Below are 21,897 nucleotides of genomic sequence, written 5' to 3'. Positions count from 1 at the left end.
TTGTTCAGTCATGTTTACACTGTTTGTTATGTTATCATTAGGCCAAATCTGGTAGGTTTGTTATGTTTCATTATAAATGATATTTATATGTTTATGTAATCCATCTAGCATGGCAGGGCCACTATAGACAGGATATAAATATTTTAAATAAATAATAGGGAGAAGGTGGGATTTGCGATAAGGGGGAATGACAAAAGGTAGAAATCCTTTTGCTCAGTATTTACAGAAGAGGATGGAGATGGGCAAGGCAGGAGAATTCATTGATAAATGTGAAATGCTTATAAACTAAATTATAGAAGAGGAGGTATTCAAGGGTGGATAAGGACATGAGGCCTGATGGTAAATAACCCAGAATACAAAAAATAGTCAAAAATATGCCTAATGTACACCTTGAAACTCCGTTCAGTTTAGCCTTGGCAATAGGTATGTTTCCAAGGGACTGGGGGAGAGCGCATGTAATCTCACTACACAAAATCGAATACAAAGAAAATTCTAACTTCAGCAGTGGGCAAAACTATGACAGTGATACTAATTCCGATCTTAACAAAGCAGGAAATCAAGATGCACAAAAGAGACGTGACACAATGGGCCCACATTTGACGAGGGATCCTAGATCGAAGTGGAATCCATGTTAAAAAATGTGAATCCCGCCCCACATAAAATTGACACCATTCCCACCATGGATATAAAAAAAAATAGCTGATATAACTTCCTACACAATAGCCAAAATAATCTATCACTTAGCGAAGGAGTGATGCCAGACTCACTTAAAAGTGCAATAATAAAGCCAATACTGAAAAAGAAAAACAGTGACCCAAATGTCTTAAGTAACTATAGACCTGTTTCAAACTTACCTATGCTTGCTAAAATAATTGAAAAAGCGGTACAAAAGCAACTAGCTGAACACCTAGACAACAATAACATACTCTAACCCTCGCAGCATGGCTTCAGAAAACACTATAGCACCGAAACATTACTAATCTCTCTAACAGATAATGTACTACGCGGATTTGACAGCAGAAAACACTACATTATGATATTATTAGACCTGTCAGCAGCATTTGACACAGTAAACCATAGCATACTACTGAAAAGAAATAGGATTTCAAAACAAAACAATTGGTTTAAATCCTACCTTAACAATAGATCGTTTCAGGTACAGATAAAAAACACAATATGAGACAAAATCGAACTACAGACAGGGGTCCCCCAGGGTTCAGCACTTTCGGCAACTCTATTTAACATTTACATGCTGTCCCTTTGCCACCTACTGGCAGGACAGGGTATCATACATTACATATATGCTGACGACATTCAGCTAATTCTACTGGTAGAAGAAACAATTGAAAAGACACTGAACTTTGCAATGCTATACCTAGTTCCTAAACCAAATGGAACTAGTAATTAATATTGAAAAAACAGAATTTATACATCTTGAATGAAAAAACATTGAAATAATTCAGAATCCCATCAGACTTAAAAATGACAAAACAGTGGAGCTAACTGAGAAAGCTCGAAACCTAGGAGTAATAATCGACATGGAACTCAGCCTTAAGCAACACATCCCACTGAAAGTTAGAGAAGGCTACGCCAAATTAATGGTCCTTAGGAGACTAAAACCCTTATTAACTCAAGCACACTTTTTGAACAGTTCTGCAAGCACTAATATTTGCTAGCACAGACTATTGTAACACACTTTTACTAGGTTTACCATATGCAACACTAAGACCACTACAAATACTACAGAATTCGGCTGCCAGAATACTTACTGGAAAAAGCAGAAGGGATCATATCACTCAAATACTTGCCGATTTACAATGGCTGCCAATAGAACAAAGAGTGCAATTTAAAACGCTATGCACAATTCATAAACTAATCAATGACAAAAATGCTGATTGGCTAAATACTGCATTACAATTGCATGTCCCCCAAAGAAATCTAAGATCAGCCAATAAAGCTCTACTAACCATACCCTCGGTCAAAACAGCAAAACTGACAAAAGTTAGAGAGAGAGAGCACTATCTCTAGCGGGTCCAATATTATGGAACACAATGCCACTCGAAATAAGATTAATGAAAGATTTAAAACTCTTCAAAAAAAGCTTAAAAACATGGCTCTTCAAAAAAGCCTTTCACATGGGCCGATACAGTAAGGACGAGTAAGAAAGAGTGCGGCAGTGCCAGGCGCACCCTCGTTTGCCACGCGCATATTTTGGTTCACATACCGCTCGATTCAGTATTCAAATCAGACGCAAATCCAAGTGGCGTCCAAAGCACGTCAATGAAGCAGTAGGCGTGCGCAATCCATCTTACTGTATACAGCGGTATACAGCACCTATACAGTATCCAGGGTGCGCTGGTACCTGTCATTTCAAATGTTATTTGAAATGTCATTCCACCAGGTAAGTGGATGGTTCTTTCCACCAGACCACGCTGCCTTGAGCGCCCGGCTGGACATCCAAACTGGACGTCCGAGGTCGCAGCTTGGATGTCCAGCCGGGCACTCAAGGCAGGGGGAAGGCCCATGAAAGTCTGTCCACACTGAAACAAGTACCACACACTAGTTACTCACCGAAATACTCTTTCTTCATGTGCAGCTCCAGTTCCAGGGTCAAGGCTTCCAACCTCCTCTCCGCCTGGCTGGGTCCGCTCTCCCTGCACGGAGTCACCTGGTAGGGTTGCTGGAACTTGTGCAGCGTGGCCGATCCTCGGTCGGGATGGGGGACGGCAGGTGGCAGCGGCAGCTCTGGCCGGGGCGGCGACTTGTGCCGGCACGCGTCCCCGAAGTCGGGCGGGACGGGCTCCTCCAGCACGCAGGAGTTGCTGCAGTTGCCCAAGGTGGCCGACTGGCCACACAGGCTGGAGCGTGGACTGGCCCATGGTGGGCCAGCGCCATCAGCCTCAGGGTTGCCCAGGGCCCCGTAGTGCGAATCCGAGTAGCTGGAGCAGGGGCTGACATGCCGCTGGTCGTAGCCCATGCTGATGCCGCTGGTCCGGTTGCTGCTGGGCTTGCTGCCGCTGTCGTAGCCGGTCAGGTCGCGGCATCCATTCATGGACCTTCCCGCTGCCTTTAGCGCCCGGCTGGATGTCCAAGCCGGACATCCGAGGTCGCGGCTTGGATGTCCAGCCAGGCGCTCAAGGCAGTGGGAGGGTCCATGAACAGACACCGCGACCTTGGATGTCCAGCCGTGTGCTCAGGTCGCGGCGTGCGTTCATGGACCTTCCCGCTGCCTTGAGCGCCCGGCTGGACGTCCAAGCCGGATGTCCGAGGCAGCGGGAAGGTCCATCGCACAAATGATCGTTAACCTCTAACCTGCAATGCAGGCTGCACTCAGGAAGTGGCGCGCCAGCCGGGTCCAGCGCAGCAGCATCTTATCAGCGTTAGGAGCTCGTGCCCACTGCAAGTCAGCGGCGACAAGGAGCCCAGACCCACGAGAAGGCCAGAGGAGCCCCTGGAAACGGTGTCCGTTCCTTCCGTACAGAAACTAAACCCTACGGAACCGAAGTACTCTGAAGTTAAGCGCGGGGTGCCAGGTTGGGTTACTTTTTTTCCCCTTGTGCAAGAAGCATTTTTTTCTGTGGATTGGGTTTGTTTGGGACTGGGCGGCTAAGTTCTAGCAGTCCTCTTTGTTGCTGGCATGTGGTGCTTTTTTTTTCTTTGCTGCGGGCAACTCAACCAGTAGTCATGACTCTTTGGCTGGAGCCAATGAGCAGTGGCATAAACTGCAGCGCGACAGAACGGATTCAGATTCAGAGAACTGCTGCTGGGCTTCAGCTGGGCGCTCAAGGCAGCGGGAAGCTGACTGAACACCACACTAACGCCAGGGTCAGGGTAGGCAGTAAATATGCAGGTTAAAGACGTGGCAAATAAGCTGGTTAAAAAGGCGATAATCTGGGCGCACGTTACTGTATCAGAGGGAATAGCTAAATCGATCATTAACATATCATATACTTGCGGCGGGCGGAGACGGATACGCGTCCATTTCGGCAAGCGATAAGGACGCGTAAAACCGGATACTGAATCAGGGGTTTGCCTTACGCGTCCAAATTGTGCGTCCAAAGCGGGTTAGAAACAGGGTAACTGCAGCCGCACTTTACTGTATCGGCCTGACAGTGAGGTCGATGAGTAAGAACACCTACACATAGCAGAAAGTCACCTAAAAGCGTAATTGCTTATTTTATTATTTTTATCATAATTAAGTATTAATTAAAGAGAAGGACAGTATAAAATGTATATGATTATCCTATTAATCATACAAATGGAAATTCCAATCCACTTTCCATATAGAGTATATTATTGAAACGTAACCGGAAAATTTATTGGCACCCTCTAGATTACTAAACGACGGTATAGAAAAGTTTTTAAATAAATAAATTTAAGAGGGAGTGCAGCACTTGGAAACAAGGCGATTATATTGTGGTTTCACAAAAGGAATATCTCATCAAGCAAACTTGATTGTGTTATTCAAAGAGTTGGCAAAAATGGTGGATTAGGGAAGTGGTGTATATGTTGCCTATCTGGACATCAGTAAGGCTTTTGACACTGCTTTGCATAGAAAAATGGTAAGCAAGTGACACGATATGAGAATAGGGCAGAAAGTTGTAAACTGATTGGCAGGACACAGATAATAGTGATAAATGGAGTCTACTCTAGTGAACGCATATGACCCATGTGGTACCCCCCGGTTTCAGTAATAAGATTCGTTCTTTTCCTCATCTTTATTAGCAATGTTGCTGATGAACCTGAAGGAAAAGTATGCTCATTTGCAGATGTTACAGAAGTCTTTTACAGACTAGATAGGGTGGAAGAGGTGAAAAAAATGAAAGGAGACTTCAAAAGACTGAAAGTATGGTTCAAGATTTGAAAAATTAACTTCTGTACTAAGAAGGTATAAAACCATGCTTTGGGAACATTTATCCACATATCAATTAGAAGGGTCAAACATGTCCCTGGGATATGCAGCATGGAATCTATCAATCTTTTGGGATCCTGCCAGGTGCTTGTGACCTGTGTTAGGAAGTGCTAGGAGGGTATTCCAGGGTATTGTGTGTTCTTGGACCACGGCTCGACCCCAGAAGAACTCCGAAGAGGTGCCGAGGCAGGCGAGGCATGCCCGAGCATGGGCTGGACAGGAGCGAGACTGGACTGAAGACAAATGATGGAATCCGGAGCAGGAACAAGACTGGACCCGGCCTCCGCTGGACCTGCACGCACCAGTGAGACCCAGCAACGGAATGCTGGTCACGAGAGTAGCCCTCTGGCCACTCGACAGCCCTTTCGGACCCGCCGATTGGGAACGACGAGTGCGTGAGGCCAGATGGAGGCTGAGGGCAGGACATGAAGACTGGGACGAAGACTCGGGCAAAGACGTGGGTACTTGGACAAAGACTCAGGTGAAGATGTGGGTACTTGGATTGAGGAGTCAGGATCAAGGCACTGAAGACGAGGAGTCAGGAACAATTACTAGGATGAGGCTGGGATGCAGCGTGCCCTAGACAGCCCACCCACAGGGCTGGTCGCGGACCATGCTGGATGCGGGGCAGACTCCAGACGAGATAGTGGAGCGAGTGAGAGGAGCATGTCCCAGAAACTGTAGAGGCCTGCACCGGGGCGCGCCCTACACAGCCGCCTGTGGCTAGTCACAGACCATGCTGGAGCGGCACAGGATCATGCAGAGTCTAAAACATGGACGGAGCAGGCACAAGGAGATCCGAGGGCCTGGGCAAGATTCAGGAGAGAGGACCTAGACAGGGTTAGGCTTCAAGGAAGGATGAATCTCTGAAGGCTTGTGCTGCTGGCGAGAAGGCAGGCCTTGTGCCACGAGGCGCCCTACTCAGCCTGCCCGTGGGGCTGGTCGTGGACCACGACATGGCATGCCAAGAAGGGTGGTGACGAGGAACCAAGGGTTCAGGATATCGAGGCTGGATCATGGAACATCAGGACTGGATTACTGTTGTCAGGAACATCAAGACTGGAACATGGAACATCAAGAACTGGATCACAGAACATCAGGAACTGGAAGACAGACATCAAGACTGACCATGGACATCAGGAACCGAAGACAGACATCTGGACTGGATCACGGACAGCTAGATGAGACATGGAGCTCCAACAAAGAACAAGGAACACAGGACCTTGAAGATGCGATGGATCACAGAAGACTCCTGGAGCAAAGGACAGGAACATCCAGGAGCAACTAACTCCTTGTGAAGGCAAAGATGGACTGGCACAGGGCCCCTTTTATAGGGCTGAAGGAAATCAGGTCGATGATGTCATCTTCAAGGGCCGTGGGGCTTTTCCCGCCACTGGCCCTTTAAATGCCGAGCAAAGGTGCATGCCCGTGCCTAAGGAGAGCTGAGGAAGAAGGCTGACATGCTGGTGGCGTTCCGCCACTTGGAGGGGCCCGAGAGAGCGGCTCCCTGCCGTGAAGAAGGAAGAAAGGAAGGCAGGCACTGGCAGGGATGGCTTCCCTGCCATCTGAAGACCCCGGGAACGGCTCCAGCCGCGAAAAAGATGCTTCGGCAGAGTAGGAGCGGCAGCAGCGGCCCCATCCATGGTGAGAAGGGCTTAGCCCTGCCGTGCAGGGCAGGAAACGGACGCGACCTCTGGGCTGCAGAGGACGGCGGCGGCGGTGGTCTGCCACGCTGCAGAAGAAGGGAACAGCTGAGAGGAAGGTAGGGGGCCTGCCTGCGTGTGGCAAATATGTTCTTATGTAAGTCAAGAATCATCTTGGATGTTCTGAGGGTACCCATTCAATGTTATACAACAGTGTGCTCAGCTGTGTAAGTAAAAATATTATCAACAGGAAGAAGGAAGGTAATAGGTTCACTAGTGAGGCCCCCACATTGAGGTTGTATTCAGTTCTGAAGGCCATATCTTTGTAAGGTCATAAAGAAGATAAAGTTATTTATTTATTTATTTATTTTTAAATTTATTTAAAAACTTTTCCATACCGTTGCTAAGTTAAATACTGTCGCAACGGTTTACATGTAGGCACATATTTAATGTAGGTAAAAGTGTACAATAGTACATTCTAACAGGTGCCGTCAAAGGTTCGGTTACAGACTATTCCAACGTAGTCTGGAATAGTCTGCCAGTGGAGGTGGTGGGAACCAGTACAGTAAAAAAATTCAAACATGCATGGGAAAGATATGGAGGGCAATGTTAGGTGCAGGCTTGAGAGGATGGGTGAAAAGCATTGGGGAGGGAACAACTGGTGTTGTTTTTAGTATGGGCAACAATGTGCTCATCTACTTAGTGGTAGAGAACTAGAGAAAAAGACAAATGAGCAGATTGGATGGGCCTTTTGGGTTTTATCTAACATCATTTACTATATTTCCCCTGAAAACACATTGCGGCTCCATGGCCAGCGGCCCTTTAACGCAATGGCATTTCAACCTGGGCCACCGGTTAAAGCGGCCCTGACTCCCCAAAAAGAAAAATAAAGTTGATAGTAAGTGCGTGACAGCAGCCCTCCTCCCCTGCCCCCCGATAGCCTATCCTCTTTCCCCTGACACCCACAAATTGGCACAGCCCCCTCCCCTCCGATAGCCAATAGTATTGGAAGTAGGGTCTTAAGAACATAAGAAATTGCCATGCTGGATCAGACCAAGGGTCCGTCAAGCCCAGCATCCTGTTTCCAACAGAGGCCAAAACCAGGCCACAAGAACCTGGCAATTACCCAAACACTAAGAAGATCCCATGCTACTGATGAAATTAATTATTCACTAACCAACTTCTTTCCCTTTGTAAAAATATTCTCCAACACCCACTATACAAGGGAAACCCTTGCTTGGTGGTTTTATTACATGCTTAGAAGTTTGATCTGTTATAAAGACATTACATCTTCCTTAATGCTCACAGTGACAGGAAACAGGCATTTCATTGTTTCCATTAGTTAAGGCTTCGTGCCCATTTACCTCTCCTGAGCATGTGATGCAGTTTGCAAATGAACATCTGCGCGTCCTTGGCATTGGGCGCCCTGGAGAAGTGTCTGTATGCGGATTGTCAAAATGATGCTTAATACAAGCACCTGTTTTATACTCTGGCAGCAAATTTACCGGAACAATATAAACGCACAATATACACGGCCTGGAGTGTGTATATTATGCATGTATATTGTGTGCCCAGAAATTTTTTTTTTTTCTATCAAGCCATTTTTAGTTTTTCAGATGCTGCTTTCTGTGATTCCTCCTATTTAGTATCGTGACGATACTAGGTAGGAGGAACCACAGAAAAGCAATACATTTAGTTTTAAAGTAGACCCCTTGATGCACAGCAAGACTTTATTACTGCCCTGGAGCAGGGTAATAGCTAATAGCCTCATCTAAATGGCATTTACGTGTGATGAGTGCTATTAGTTATGCCTTTGTTTGGACATGCGTTTTGGATACATTGATCCCTTTATTGCATCAGGGGGTTATGGCGCGCGGTGCACTTTATTACATTAGCACCTTTCATTTTAAGAGAATGAAATAATCTACTAAATAAATACATAATGATGTGATGTGAGCATGGAACCCCTTTTGCCGTGGTGCAATTAATGCAACCTCAAGGTCAGGGCCCTAAGATCTGCACCAACAGCAGGCAAATGAGTCTTGGCATGAGCCAAACTATGACAAAGTCCAAAGGGCTGTGACTGTGTTCAAATCTAGAGAGCCAGACAAGGCCAGAGACCGGACAAAGCTGAAGGACCAGACTGAAGCTGATGATGGAGGTAGAGCAAGGCTGAGGCTAAAGCTGAAGACAGATGTGACACAAGTCTGAGGCTGAAGCTGAAGATAGGCTGGCGTGGAGCAAGGCTAGAGCAGAACTAGGCAAAGACAAAAGACTGGAGCACGGCAAGCTGAAACAATTACAGGGAGAAAGACTTGCTCTTGAGGCAAAGCCTGGTTGCATGGCCGGGGTTAAAATACCCAGCTGTGTGACATCAGGAGGTGCCGAGAGCCTGAATTCCCACTGCGGGGCCCTTATAGCTTGGAGAGTGCCTAGGAGGAAGAAAGGAGCAGTGGCATTTCCCTGCCGGAGGGAGCAGAAATCTTTGGCTGGCAGCATTGGGGTGAGTTAAGTCACTCGTGGGGCCATCCCTGAGTGGCGTATATAACAGTTTGGGGACCACAGTCCATTGCTATTTTTGAACTCTGTTGTTGCATTTGGCGATCTGCAGGCTGCTCCTGCAAATTGCTGCACTCACCTCCATTGGCCGGGCCCTTGTCAAAGCATCAAACACCACCAGCTAAGCCAAGCGGCAGGATGCCGCTCTCCATCGCACTGAGACACCGCCAGCAGGATGCCGTTGACAGAACGTGCCGCACCTCTGCCTAGGCTTGGGATTTAAAGTGACCGCAACGGGAAAGTCCTTGAGGGCCCTAGAGATGACATCATCAGTCCTGCTCTATATTAGGGCAGCTCACCAGAAGTAACTGGCCTCAGCAACAGGTCCAGCTACTCATACTAGTGTGTGTTGCTTCTTAGCAATGCAGTCTTCATCCAACTTGTCTTCAGTCTTTGTCCACGTTGTTGTCTTCATTTCAGTCTGTTTCATCCTGTGTTGCCTGCTTTTTCCAATTCTTGCCTGCCTGCTCCAGCCTATTCATCTTTTTTCTTCTCCTTCGGACGGATTCCCGGTTCTGACCACTGCCTGCAATTCGGATACGCCTGACTTCCGCCTTCCTCTGACCACTGCCTGGATCCTGGAAATGCTTGACTGCCATGTGTGTACAACCCTAGCTACTACAGACCTTCTCTTCTGCCATCAGCAGAGATTTCCAGTTAAGACCTGCTGGCCCAGGCACCCAAAGGCTCAAACTGAGGGGAATGTGGGCTGGTATAGGTAAAGTTCCTCACCAGTCTCTGCTACACCTGGGCCTCACTGCCAATGGTGAGAACTTGCAGAGCTCCTCCCTGTATCTAGTGTCAATCTTGCCTCGGCCTAAGGGTCCACAGACTCAACACCTATTACGTGTGGATCTGAATCTTAAATGTAGGCATCACTGTTAAAAAATGGTTGTGATTTCTTCCCCCTCCCCCCACAAGGTGCTATGAATGCTACCTCTGTGGCCTCGCCAGCCCCACCTGGCCTAATGAACAAAAACCAGGGCTGGGAATTCAATCCAGATCTTTTGCGTGACTGCAGAAAGTGCTGCATCCTGGCCATGGGACTTGCTCCTGCTTTTTGATGTTTGGCAAGTCACTAAACTTCTTTGTATCTAAGGGTAATTTTTAAAGCCATTTCCATGAGAAACAGGCTTTTTAAAAATTGCCTCTCCTTTATGCAAGTAAAAGTATATGTGTAAGGCCTTTATGAGCATACTTTTACCAACAGTGACAAGAGGAGTTCCTAGGAGATGGGGTTGGGAGGGGTTTGCATTTTCAAAAGTATATGCATTGTTTTTCTTGGGAAAACTACCCACACAATTTAGTAGGTGTAAATGAATGTGGGTAGTTTTTTTTTACCAGGATAACTTTCAAAGTGAAAACACACATATAATTTTACTTTAAGAATGAGTGTAAAATCTTTGGACCAGTTCTAATCTCTGTTAGATACCCATGGAATTTATTTTATTTATTTATTTATTTATTTATTTAATATTTTTATATACCGTTTTACCAGAAATCAATGCTGACCAAAGCGGTTTACAGTGTAGTTAAAAATTATAAAGTGGAGGGAGGAGAGATTGTGAAGACTCTGATTACCGGGGGTGAGATTTCTGGCCCCAACGGCATCCCTCCATACCTCTGAGGTCATCACGCTGTGCTTTTCCTGCTACTATTTAAACGCTGCTGCAGCGGTGTTACTGTGAGGGAGGAGAGATTGTGAAGACTCTGATTACCGGGGGTGAGATTTCCGGCCCCAACGGCATCCCTCCATACCTCTGAGGTCATCACGCTGCGCTTTTCCTGCTACTATTTAAATGCTGCTGCGGCGGTGTTACTGTGAGGGAGGAGAGATTGTGAAGACTCTGATTACCGGGGGTGAGATTTCCGGCCCCAACGGCATCCCTCCATACCTCTGAGGTCATCACGCTGCGCTTTTCCTGCTACTATTTAAATGCTGCTGCGGCGGTGTTACTGTGAGGGAGGAGAGATTGTGAAGACTATGATTACCGGGGGTGAGATCTCCGGCCCCAACGGCATCCCTATATACCTCTGAGGTCATCACGCTGCGCTTTTCCTGCTACTATTTAAACGCTGCTGCAGCGGCGCGTAGCGTCCGCCGGCGCGATGTCTAAGCCGCGCGCCGTCAAAGGGGTGCGCGACTTATCTGCGACTTGCCTGCGAATTGTATGGGAACTGTTTGGAGAAGCGAAGCAGTAATTATTTCTAAATTGGCTTGCTTATTAGTTTTGGGGATTCTCTCTACCCTCCATAGGCTCGAAGGAACATACAGAAAGAAGCTTGGACGGTAAGGCCCTTTTGTTATTATAAACAATTGTTATGCCGCACACTAAGCGAAAAGGGTGCCTGCGAGTGGATTCTTCTGCTACACCGCAGGATCCCCTGATGCAGCAATCGATAAAAGAGTTCTTTAGTCCAGCGGCAGTATCAACGCCGGGTGCACAGTCCGCTGAGGGGATAGGAGTGGAGCATAATCTAACCCCTCTGGACAATCAGATCTCTTTGAGCCCCGGAGCTCCTCAAACGCCATCGCCCCCTGCCCAAGGACGTCTAAAAAGTTCAGTTCATGGGAAACAACTAAATGTTGATGGAAACATGCACGCAGAATGTGAACTTGGAAAGACTACCATAGGGCAAAATGTATCATCTGAAGGAGGTGATGGGAACCTGGCAAATGAGATCCAAGTGATCTCTGAAGTTTGTCAAGGGGGAGGGATAGTATCTGATCTCACACTTGAAAAAATAATACAACCCGAGGTAATAACCTTGGATTCAATCTGGAATGCTCTAATGACTGTGGAAAGATCTATTTCAAAATTAACTGATGTCATAAATGTATCTCAGAATAAAATGTATGGTATAGACTCCTTGGTTAAGAATAATGAAGTTAAGATACAGGAGATAGTGGAACAAGTAACATCAGTGAAGGAAGTTCAGGTGAGCTTAATTAAATCAGATGAATTAATGAGGAGGAATTATGAGAAAATTGAAAATAAGATGTGTTACCTCAATTTGAGGATATTAAACTTTCCATATATGAAATTAATTTCTCCTAAGGAGCAATTAAAGAAATATTTGACAGAAGTGCTTCTAATAACTCCTGAGAAAGTACCTATCTTCTCAAAAATTTACTATGCTCCTTTTAAAGAAGATAGGAAAGGAGTTGGTATATCTGATATTAATATAGATGCTGAATTAACAGCTTTCCTGGAAACACCTTCTGAAGAACAAATCGATTTTAGAGGGACATTGGTAGTCTCTTTCGTACATGAGATAGATAGAGATCATATATTAAGAACTTTCCTTCGTAACCGTAGGAAAACATACTTAGGACAAAAAGTATGGATTTACTCCGATGTCACAAGAGATACCCAGATTAGAAGGAGAAAATTTGTGGACATGATACAAGTTGCTAAACCTTTGGGGATACAACTTGCTATTAGATACCCATGTAAATGCATGTTCACCTTTAAGGATAAAAAGTATATCTTTTATGATCCCAAGCAGTTAAAGTCTTTCTTAGATAACTGTAAAAGTGAGGTTAATACCATCTAAACCATTGAGGAATCATTAAAGTAATACTGCATTTTCTTATTATGTTTGATAGAAATGTTTTTCATTCTCTTTTTGAATTGTTAGTGCTCCTAAATGTTTCCTGAGAGCATATATTTCTTTATAAAAAATGATTTACAGAAATGATGTTTATATTGATATTAATGTTTCTTGGAAGATGTGCTTCTTTAAATCAATGATATAAATATTCTGTTTAATGTAAAGGAAAATTCTATAAATAAAGAATTAAAAAAAAAATTATAAAGTAAGATTAACTAAGACTCAATAAAAGAAAAATCAAAAACTTCAACAAAAAGAGAATAAAAATACAATAAATAATATTATCAATAACATAAAATTAAAGTGACATGGGATAAGATGTTTGGCAGTTACTTTATAAAAACTTAAAGAACAGAAATAAAACAAATTTAAAAAATATTCAATATCCCTGATCTGCAATACAAGTTATATCCAGACCAACTCACCTCAAACTACTAATTATAAGGCAAAAATAAAATACACCTAAAACTATAAGGCAAGAATTAAAATACACCTAGAACTGCTTACTCTGACTAAAAGGCTCAATATCCTTAAAAGCTTCCTGAAATAAGTAAGTTTTCAGTGCTTTCTTGAACTCCTTCCGATTTATACCACTGCTGGCTGTTACAAAATTACCCCCTAAATCTAGTAAATTTCAAGTGTGAGGTAGCAATGATAACAAAACACTTTCACTGCCTTTGCATTTTGCACTGTGTAAACCATTCATAGATACCTATGTATTTACTTCAAAGGTGATTGGATAGTTAAGTATTTGGAGGTAATGTTTAGCTAAAAGGCAACATGTAAACAGATAATTCTGTTATCATTTTAGCTGATAAATGGAGGTGAAGATGTGTTGATATTTTACAATGACAGAGCATCATTTCCAATCCTCCTCCAAATGATGTGTTCAGAGCGAGACCGAGCAGATGAAAGCAGTCCCTTAGCCTACCACATCACACTGGTAGAATTGCTGGCAGCCTGTACAGAAGGAAAGAATGTTTACACAGAGATCAAGTGCAATTCTCTGCTACCACTAGATGACATAGTGAGAGTGGTAACCCATGATGACTGCATACCAGAGGTAAATCTCATAATAATACTGCCACTTCAATCTTTGCTGATTTGTCATGTATGAGCATTTCTGTATTTCTGTATTTTGGGTTAGTTTTCTCCAGAGAAAATAGTTTCAGATTGTAGCTTTTCTCCTGAAAGTCTGGTGGTTTTATTTTAACATAATTTTGCATCACTGAGCAAGGGGTGGCTGGATGTATTGGATGAAGCCTCACTAGTTTTGGATGTTATGTGGATTATTACAGAACTTGGTGGTAAGTCATGGCAAGGGAGCTGGGCATTGCATTAAGTATGGGCCTTGTAACAATCAAATAGGCAGATGACAAAGTCTGGAATGTTTACCACCAAAGGTAGTGAAGGCCTGCACTGCTTGGAACAGATACAGAGGAAAGTGGTAGGAATGAGATTAAGAGGGAAAGGGTAAAAGGCATGCAGGCCAATGCAATATTGTGCGCTCAGGCTAGCACACAGCTTAACCAGTGATTGGATTTGCGTTTTTGATGCGCTAGGCTAACACCCAATGCAATAAGGGGATTATTCCATCCAAAACTTGCATCTATGCTTACGCTTATCTAATAGCGCTCATCACATGTAAATGCCACATAGATGAGGCTATTAGCTATTACCCCTGATGCAAAAAATTGCCATGCACCTGACATGCATTTTTTAACACGGCAAATTTAGCGCCAGTCCCGGAGCTGGCTTTAAGTCTTGCCGTGTGTCAAGGGCTCACTAAAAAACAAAAAAATCCTGCTTTCTCTGGTTCCTCCTACTTTTAGTATTGTTGCGATACTAAGCAGGAGGAACCACGGAAAGCAGCAACATGGAAAAAAAAAAGTCATGATGGCGGCCCACTTAGGGAAACAAACGCTCAATTTACCAGCATCCGTTTTCTTAACATCTGGTTGTGTGCGGGTTAGAAAAATGGATGCTCATAAATTATGCATTTGTTTTCCTAACCCGTGGCTGTGCACACAGCCATGTCTCCTGGGCGACTGAAGCTAAGGACACACTAGGGATGCACAGTTAATTCCTAGCATGTCCTTTTTAGCGTGGCACGTCATTAACATACTGCATTGGGTGCGTGTTAAAAAAAAAAATGGTCGCCCAGTTTGGACGCACGTTTTTACACGTGACTTATTGCATCGACTCCATGTGAGGAGCTGTTTGTTTAAGTATAGGAATTTATATCTTTCTCTACCCAAAGTGGTACAGAACCAGATAGCGAGATAACTGGCAGATTGAATGGACCAATCTGCTTTTATTTACTGTTACACTGGTTGGAGTCCCTTTAACCTCTCACTGAATATATTTCTTTTTAAAGGAAAAACCATTCTGATTGTGTGACAGGCACATATTAAAATGCTAATACAAAAATGTTTTTGGAAGCATGGCATGCTATGTAGATTAAAACCATACTTCGATCTGATGGATTTTCGTACTGTATTAATATTGCTCAGTATTGACAACTATAATTCTTTATACTTGGGCTTGCCTCACTATACCATAAGGGCTGTACAAATAATTCAAAATTCTGCTGCTAAAATTCTGACTGGGATTTCTAGGCATGCCTACATCACCCCCAGTATTAAATTCTCTACATTGGTTACCAGTAGAATACCAAATTCATCATAAGGTGCTTAAATGAGCAATGACTCTCCAGTCTGTAGTAATTTTCTGCTTAAAATCCACCATCCTGTTCGATGTTTTGAAGGAGAATGTCTGCTCAACATCCCCAGTCACAAATTAATTAGAGTTACAGAATCAAGGAAGAGATTGTTTTCTGTTGCAAGTGCTATTTTGTGGAATCATCTTCCTCTCTTTATGCAAGCAGGTCTGTAGCAAAACATTCAAAAAACAACTGAAAGCACATTTATTCAAAAGGCATTTTATTTAATTTGAGTAATCTTAGCTATTATTGCATGCTGTTTTCAAAGATTATATCTCTCCTTTACAGTCATTCATCAAAATTTGTTATGGTGTTGATGCCTAAGATAACGCCATAACACATGCATTAATGCCATAACGCATGCAATATTAATAGTATCGCACTGTGTAATTGCTAATTTTCATAGGGGTGGGATTGGGCAGGGGTTTGAAAATGAAGGGCAATATTGCATGTTTTTAACACTGGAAATAACTACAACGTTTTTCCTGGCATTAAGCTGTATGATATGCCCGAAATGGCTGTAATGCGATTTGCGATTAAGATTGCAAATTGCATTTTGGTCATTTCTGGGCTTGGAGAGGGGAAGTGGAGTGGAATGAGAGAGAGCCTCTGGGAAGGCCTTCACAATATTCAACTATTTATATCACTATAGGAAGGCCAGCTAATAACTCGAGGTGAGGTTTTGGTGGTGGTTTAGGGTTTTGGGGCCAGTTCGATATGCAGAGTGAGATGTATGAACAGCACAGTACACCTCATTGAAGATTTGAAATCATTTGGAATGAGGGAAGACTCCCAAAAATGATATTTCTACAGTGTTTTCTCGCCCTAGCTTGATAGTACCCTATTATAGAGTCCATCAAGCCAGCGCGAGAGAACATTGTAGAAATCTCATCTTTTGGAGATTTTCCTCACCCCAATTGACATCTAATCTTCACTGAGGTGTACTGTGCTGTTCGTACATCTCACTTTGCATGTCAAACTGGCCCCAAAACCCTAAACCACCACCAAAACCTCACCTTGAGTTATTAGCTGGCCCTCCTATAGTGATATAAATTGTTGAATACTGGGAAGGCCTCCCTAGAGGTGCGCTCTTTCTCGCTCTCTCCATTTTCAGTAGCGAAATGTAAGTATCTCAGGGTACGAAAACTTTAACGCGCCCCACGATACCTATGGGAAGCGCGGGCACTATTAATGCTATATTAATAGCATTTTGATGAATCTAGGCCTTAGTCTGTCAAAGCTATGCTGGTTTTTGTTTTTGTAAAATCTTGTTTTATAAAGTTTTGGTTTTAATCTCTGTTTATCTATTTCTATGAATGTTTTATTGGAAGCCATGTGTCTCAGTACTTACTAAACCCACTCCCCCAACCATCCCTGATGATGAAGCTCAAAATAAATCCATACAACTAGCAAATTTCTTTGAGAAGAAAATCTCGAACTTACTGGCCACCCTGATCCCCTTGAATAACCAACCCCCACCCCTTTACAACCCCTCCCCACTACTCATAATCCCACTTTCGACTCCTTCGAACCCACTTCATCCCTAGAAATAGAATCCATCCTCAAGAACATGAAGCCTTTCTCTCACCCATATGACCACATACCGACTAAACTCCTACTGACCATCCCCAACACCATCTCCAAACCCCTGGCAGATATAATAAACTGCTCCCTTTCCCAAGGAACTGTCCCCGACCTTCTGAAACTCGCCACGCTCAAACCTCTACTAAAGAAATCCAACTTGGATCCAGCTAACCCTGCTAACTTTCGCCCCATCGCCAGTCTTCTTTTCATCGCTAAACTAATGGAAAAACTGGTCAACAACCAACTCTCCGAATACCTAGACACTCACAAGATTCTCTACCCTTCCCAGTTTGGATTCCGTAAATTACTAAACACGGAATCACTTCTATTTCACTTACAGACAATATCTTAATGGGCCTAGACAAAGGTCAATCCTACCTATTATCTTTACTCGATATCTCAGCAGCTTTTGACACCGTGAATCATCCCATCCTCATCAACCATCTTGCAGACGTCGGCATCTCCGGTACCGCCCTCAGCTGGTTTAAATCCTTCCTCAGCAACAGAAAATACAAGGTCAGAATAAACAATAAGGAATCACCCCCATCTGCTCTTCACATGGAGTACCACAGGGATCTTCCCTCTCACCAACGCTGTTTAACATATATCTGCTACCCCTCTGCCAGCTCCTCTCAAGTCTAAATCTAACACATTTCATTTACGCGGCGTTCAGATCCTGATCCCCATAACTGATCCCATCTCCAAAACCCTCAACGTCTGGAACAGCTGCCTCCATTCCATCAACCTACTCCTCTCCAGCCTCAACCTAGTCATAAATACTTCCAAAACGGAACTCCTCTTCATCTCCCCCAATGAAAGTGACCCACTCCCCAGCAACCTCAACATTCCATCAGTGTTCCAAGTGAGAGATCTCGGTGCCATAATAGACACCCGAACGAATTTTAAAAAATTCATAAATAACACCACAAAAGAATGCTTCCATAAGCTACATGTTCTAAAACGGCTCAGACCTCTCCTTCACATTCACGACTACCGCACAGTTCTCCAAGCCATCCTGTTCTCAAAAATTGACTACTGTAACTCATTACTTCTGGGCCTTCCTGCTTCCACTATTAAACCATTACAAATGCTCTAGAACGCCGCCGCAAGGATCCTCACCAATGCTAGACGAAGAGACCACATCACACCATTCCTCAAAAATTTACATTGGCTCCCCATCAATTTCAGAATCTTGTATAAATCTCTAACCATCATACACAAAACCATCCACCATAATTACACACTCCAGCTCAAAATCCCGTTCAACCTTCACTCCTCCATGAGACCAATCAGATCTGCCTATAAAGGATCCCTTCATACACCCCACGCCAAATCCGCACTTCACCCCTCCATTCGGAAACGTGTATTCTCCACAGCTGGACCAGCTCAATGGAATTCACTACCACCAGAGCTTCGCCAAGAACAATGTCAATTCACCTTTAGAAAAAAACTGAAAACTTGGCTATTCGAACAAGCCTACCCATAATCAGACAATACTCAAATAACACTAAGCCACTAATACTGACTCTTAATGCAGTCACCTATTTGATACAGTCTTCCTCTGAGATCCTCAAGATTTGATTACAATTCCTCATCACATTCTCGATAAGCTACTTGATGTTAATCATTGTTTATGCTAAATTTATTTCAAGTTAAATTATTTTCACTTTCATTCTAGCCCTATGTTAAAATAAGTTCCCTTTTCCGACTTGTTCCAAGTTCTTCACCCCTGTTATATGTAACGTTCTCTCTCCACATGTTTACATGGTTTTTCCTTTGTTTGATGTAAACTGGTACGATAAGACGTCTTGAATATCGGTATAGCAAACATTAGTAAATAAATAAAATAAATAACGGTATATAAAACTCATCAAATAAATAAATAAATAAGCCACTTAGGACACTGGATAATGTGGCCTACAAATCTTTTAAATAAAAATAAAATAAATAAATACATACCCAGAAAGGGGAATTTAAAACATTTTTTTCCAAATGCTGTTTATTGTTCCCAAGCAACCAGATTGAGATCCATCAGTTTCCCTCTTCACCTTTTGGCAGGAGAGTGTTGCAGAGATTAGATCTGGCCTCATACCATTGTGGGGTGATTCAGTATGAAATATCTCCTAAATTTGATCTGCCTGATTCAGGTCTATGTTATGGTTTAAAAATAAAAAGATTGACACTAGGATGCTCCTATGCTAATGTGCCATAATACATGTAAAGTATACATATAACACAAAATGTAATTGCCAAAAACTTTGCATAGTTTCAAATTATGTGGATGCTTTTGACGCACATACTTCATGCAAATTTCCAAACAGAAGCTACTTATATTGTTTTCTTTTTGAACTGCAAGTGTTAAAAACATTCACATAGTTTGTACCTACTATTTTGTGTGCATGGCAGAGGAGGGTAAAACAGCATGGTAAAACAGTATATCTTCCTCGAAACAGGACCTGATGTATGTTACCTTTTGTGATGGCATAGTCAGTATTTACCGGACTAAGCAACTGAGTTACTGTATGGATTGTGGGGCCATTGTTTAAAGAATTTCAAGAGTAAGGATTTAAGATTAAGGGTCTGTTTGCTCAGACTTCTCTCCCATTTTGTCTCTGAGACAAAATCAGGCTGTAATACATATACTTGACATTAGATGAATATTACTATTTAGTATTTGTTCCTTTGGAGTACGGCAGACAGTGAAGCAATATTATGTGTACAATGGCTCACAAAAAAAGAATTTGTTGATGTGTATAATTTTTGTTATGATATAATTACTTATATATTTGTTATTGCTTTCTTCTGACAGATTAAGATTGCTTATGTGAACTTTGTTAATCACTGCTATGTGGATACCGAAGTTGAGATGAAGGAGATCTATACCAGTAACCACATTTGGAAATTATTTGAAAACTTTCTTATTGATATGGCAAGGGTAAGCTTTATGATCTGAGCAGTATATGTCTGTTAGGCATTTTTCAACACAAACAAAAAAGCACCATTTTTTGCATGCATTTTTTGCATTTTTCAATACATGCAAAAAATCCATTAATATACTCAGAGGCACAATAATAACTTATGCAAAATTTACCAATCAAGTCCAAAGATTTTCACTTCTTTCCATATTAAGTATTGTGAGACGAACACAGAGTAATTTTCAAAGCCATTTCTGCAGGTGAAAACGTGTTTTATCCATGGAAATGGATTTTCTGAACATTGTGTACCCCATACGCTCATAAAAGTATGCACACAGGGCCTCTATACACGTACGTAAATAGAGGCCATGCATGCATACTTTTACTCGCATATAGGGTAGGCAATTTTCTGAAAGTCCAGTTCTGTAGAAATGGCTTTGAAAATTACCTTCTTAATGCAGAATTTTTCTGGAGATTATGTTGGTATTAAACTAGCTGTCCAGTCCATTAACAGCCTACTTTAACACATTGGCCCTTTTGTTAATCTGACATTTTTTAAGGGAATTTAGTTTATCAAGTATTTTTGGCATAGAATCTAAGAGAGAAAATTTTAGGATCTGTTTCTGTTTCAGCCAGTGCAGATCTTCTGTTTCAGCCAGTGCAGATTTGAATCATGTCCTTCCTAAATAGGGCTTTAAAGGTTTTAGCAATTCAAAAAAGCTATCATAAACATGAATTGCCCGATTGCATCACTGTGCATTTTTTACAATAAAGGAGTGGACTGGGAGGGAACTTCCCTATCCCCCTAACTAACCTTTCTCCCTTTTCCTCTCTCCACCCCGCCCCCTAAACCTGCCCTATTTATCCTTTTTTTTTTTTTGTTTAAAAACGTACCTGCTCCTCCGAGCAGAAATAAGTTGCGTGCACTGGCTGGCTGTCAGCGTGCACTGGGAGAGCGCAAAATGGCGCTGTCCCGCCCGGCCCCCCACCCCACCTGGGGCCCTCCCCCAGCCTGTCCCTATTTAAATGCCCACGCATACTAGGAGATACACACGTGGCCGGGCCATTTTAAAAATGCGCTCGGCGCGCACACCCTGGCCACGCGTGTATCTCCCTGGATTTCCGCGTGCCGGAGATTTAAAATGCCCCAGTGTGTGTAGATGTGCTATATTTAAAAAGGAGATACTTTGTGGGTTTACTATCTATCACATAATTTAGGTCGACTTACCTCTCTTCTTACTCCTTCAGTGCAAGGATTGGTTAAGCTATGGAGTAGACAAGCCATGCTTTATTAAGGGAAACATTTATTCATTTGATATTTTGAACAGATTTAGAGATGGTACAATAATCTTTATGTTTGTAGAGTGGCATAAGTTTCTTGTTAGTTTTGCTTGCTACTTATCTCCTTTTCAGAAATCAAATGTATCATTCGATATTTCAGGTGTTTTTTCTTATCTATTTTAGATGCATATCAGTGTGCTTTTCTTCTTTGCTTTCCTTCTTTCTTTGTACCCACAATTCTCTGTTAGGTACTGGTCCTTTTCTGTTAATTTGCTAGCAAACCCAACTTTCTTTGGCTGGTTACTGTGCTGAGAAGTTATATCTACTATTCCTTTCAAAATCAATATTTAATTTATTTTGATTTGTAACCGTTTTTCCAAAAGCTCAATGTGGAAAATACAGCAGAAGATATAGAGGCAGATATTCAGCTGCTGCCACTTATCTAGCTAAGTGGCACTGAATATCTGCCTGGGATCAGCTGCCATTCCCTGTACGTACCAGGATCAGTCCAGACGGTGGGTTATGTCCCCCGTCCAGCAGATGGAGTCAGAACAGAGCTCGAGAGTCCCGCCTGATATACCAGCGCACCCTCTGCTGGAGCTCAGTATCTTTCTGACTCCAGCAGATGCGAGTTGGGGAAACAGTGCTTCCCCAGAGTGACAGGTT

The 21,897-nt window shown here is 43.0% G+C and overlaps 1 protein-coding gene across 1 annotated transcript in view; it reads left to right on the top strand.

Annotated features, from left to right (window-relative positions):
• ITPR2 (inositol 1,4,5-trisphosphate receptor type 2) overlaps positions 1 to 21,897 on the top strand; it is a 1,380,003-nt gene that overhangs the window by 697,131 nt on the left and 660,975 nt on the right. The window contains 2 exon segments of the mRNA XM_029597493.1: positions 13,541 to 13,792; positions 19,845 to 19,970. Coding sequence (XP_029453353.1) covers positions 13,541 to 13,792; positions 19,845 to 19,970 — 378 coding nt within the window.

Source organism: Rhinatrema bivittatum, chromosome 4 (assembly GCF_901001135.1).
Source record: "Rhinatrema bivittatum chromosome 4, aRhiBiv1.1, whole genome shotgun sequence".
Taxonomy (NCBI): domain Eukaryota; kingdom Metazoa; phylum Chordata; class Amphibia; order Gymnophiona; family Rhinatrematidae; genus Rhinatrema; species Rhinatrema bivittatum.
This window is presented reverse-complemented; position numbering and strand designations above follow the sequence as displayed.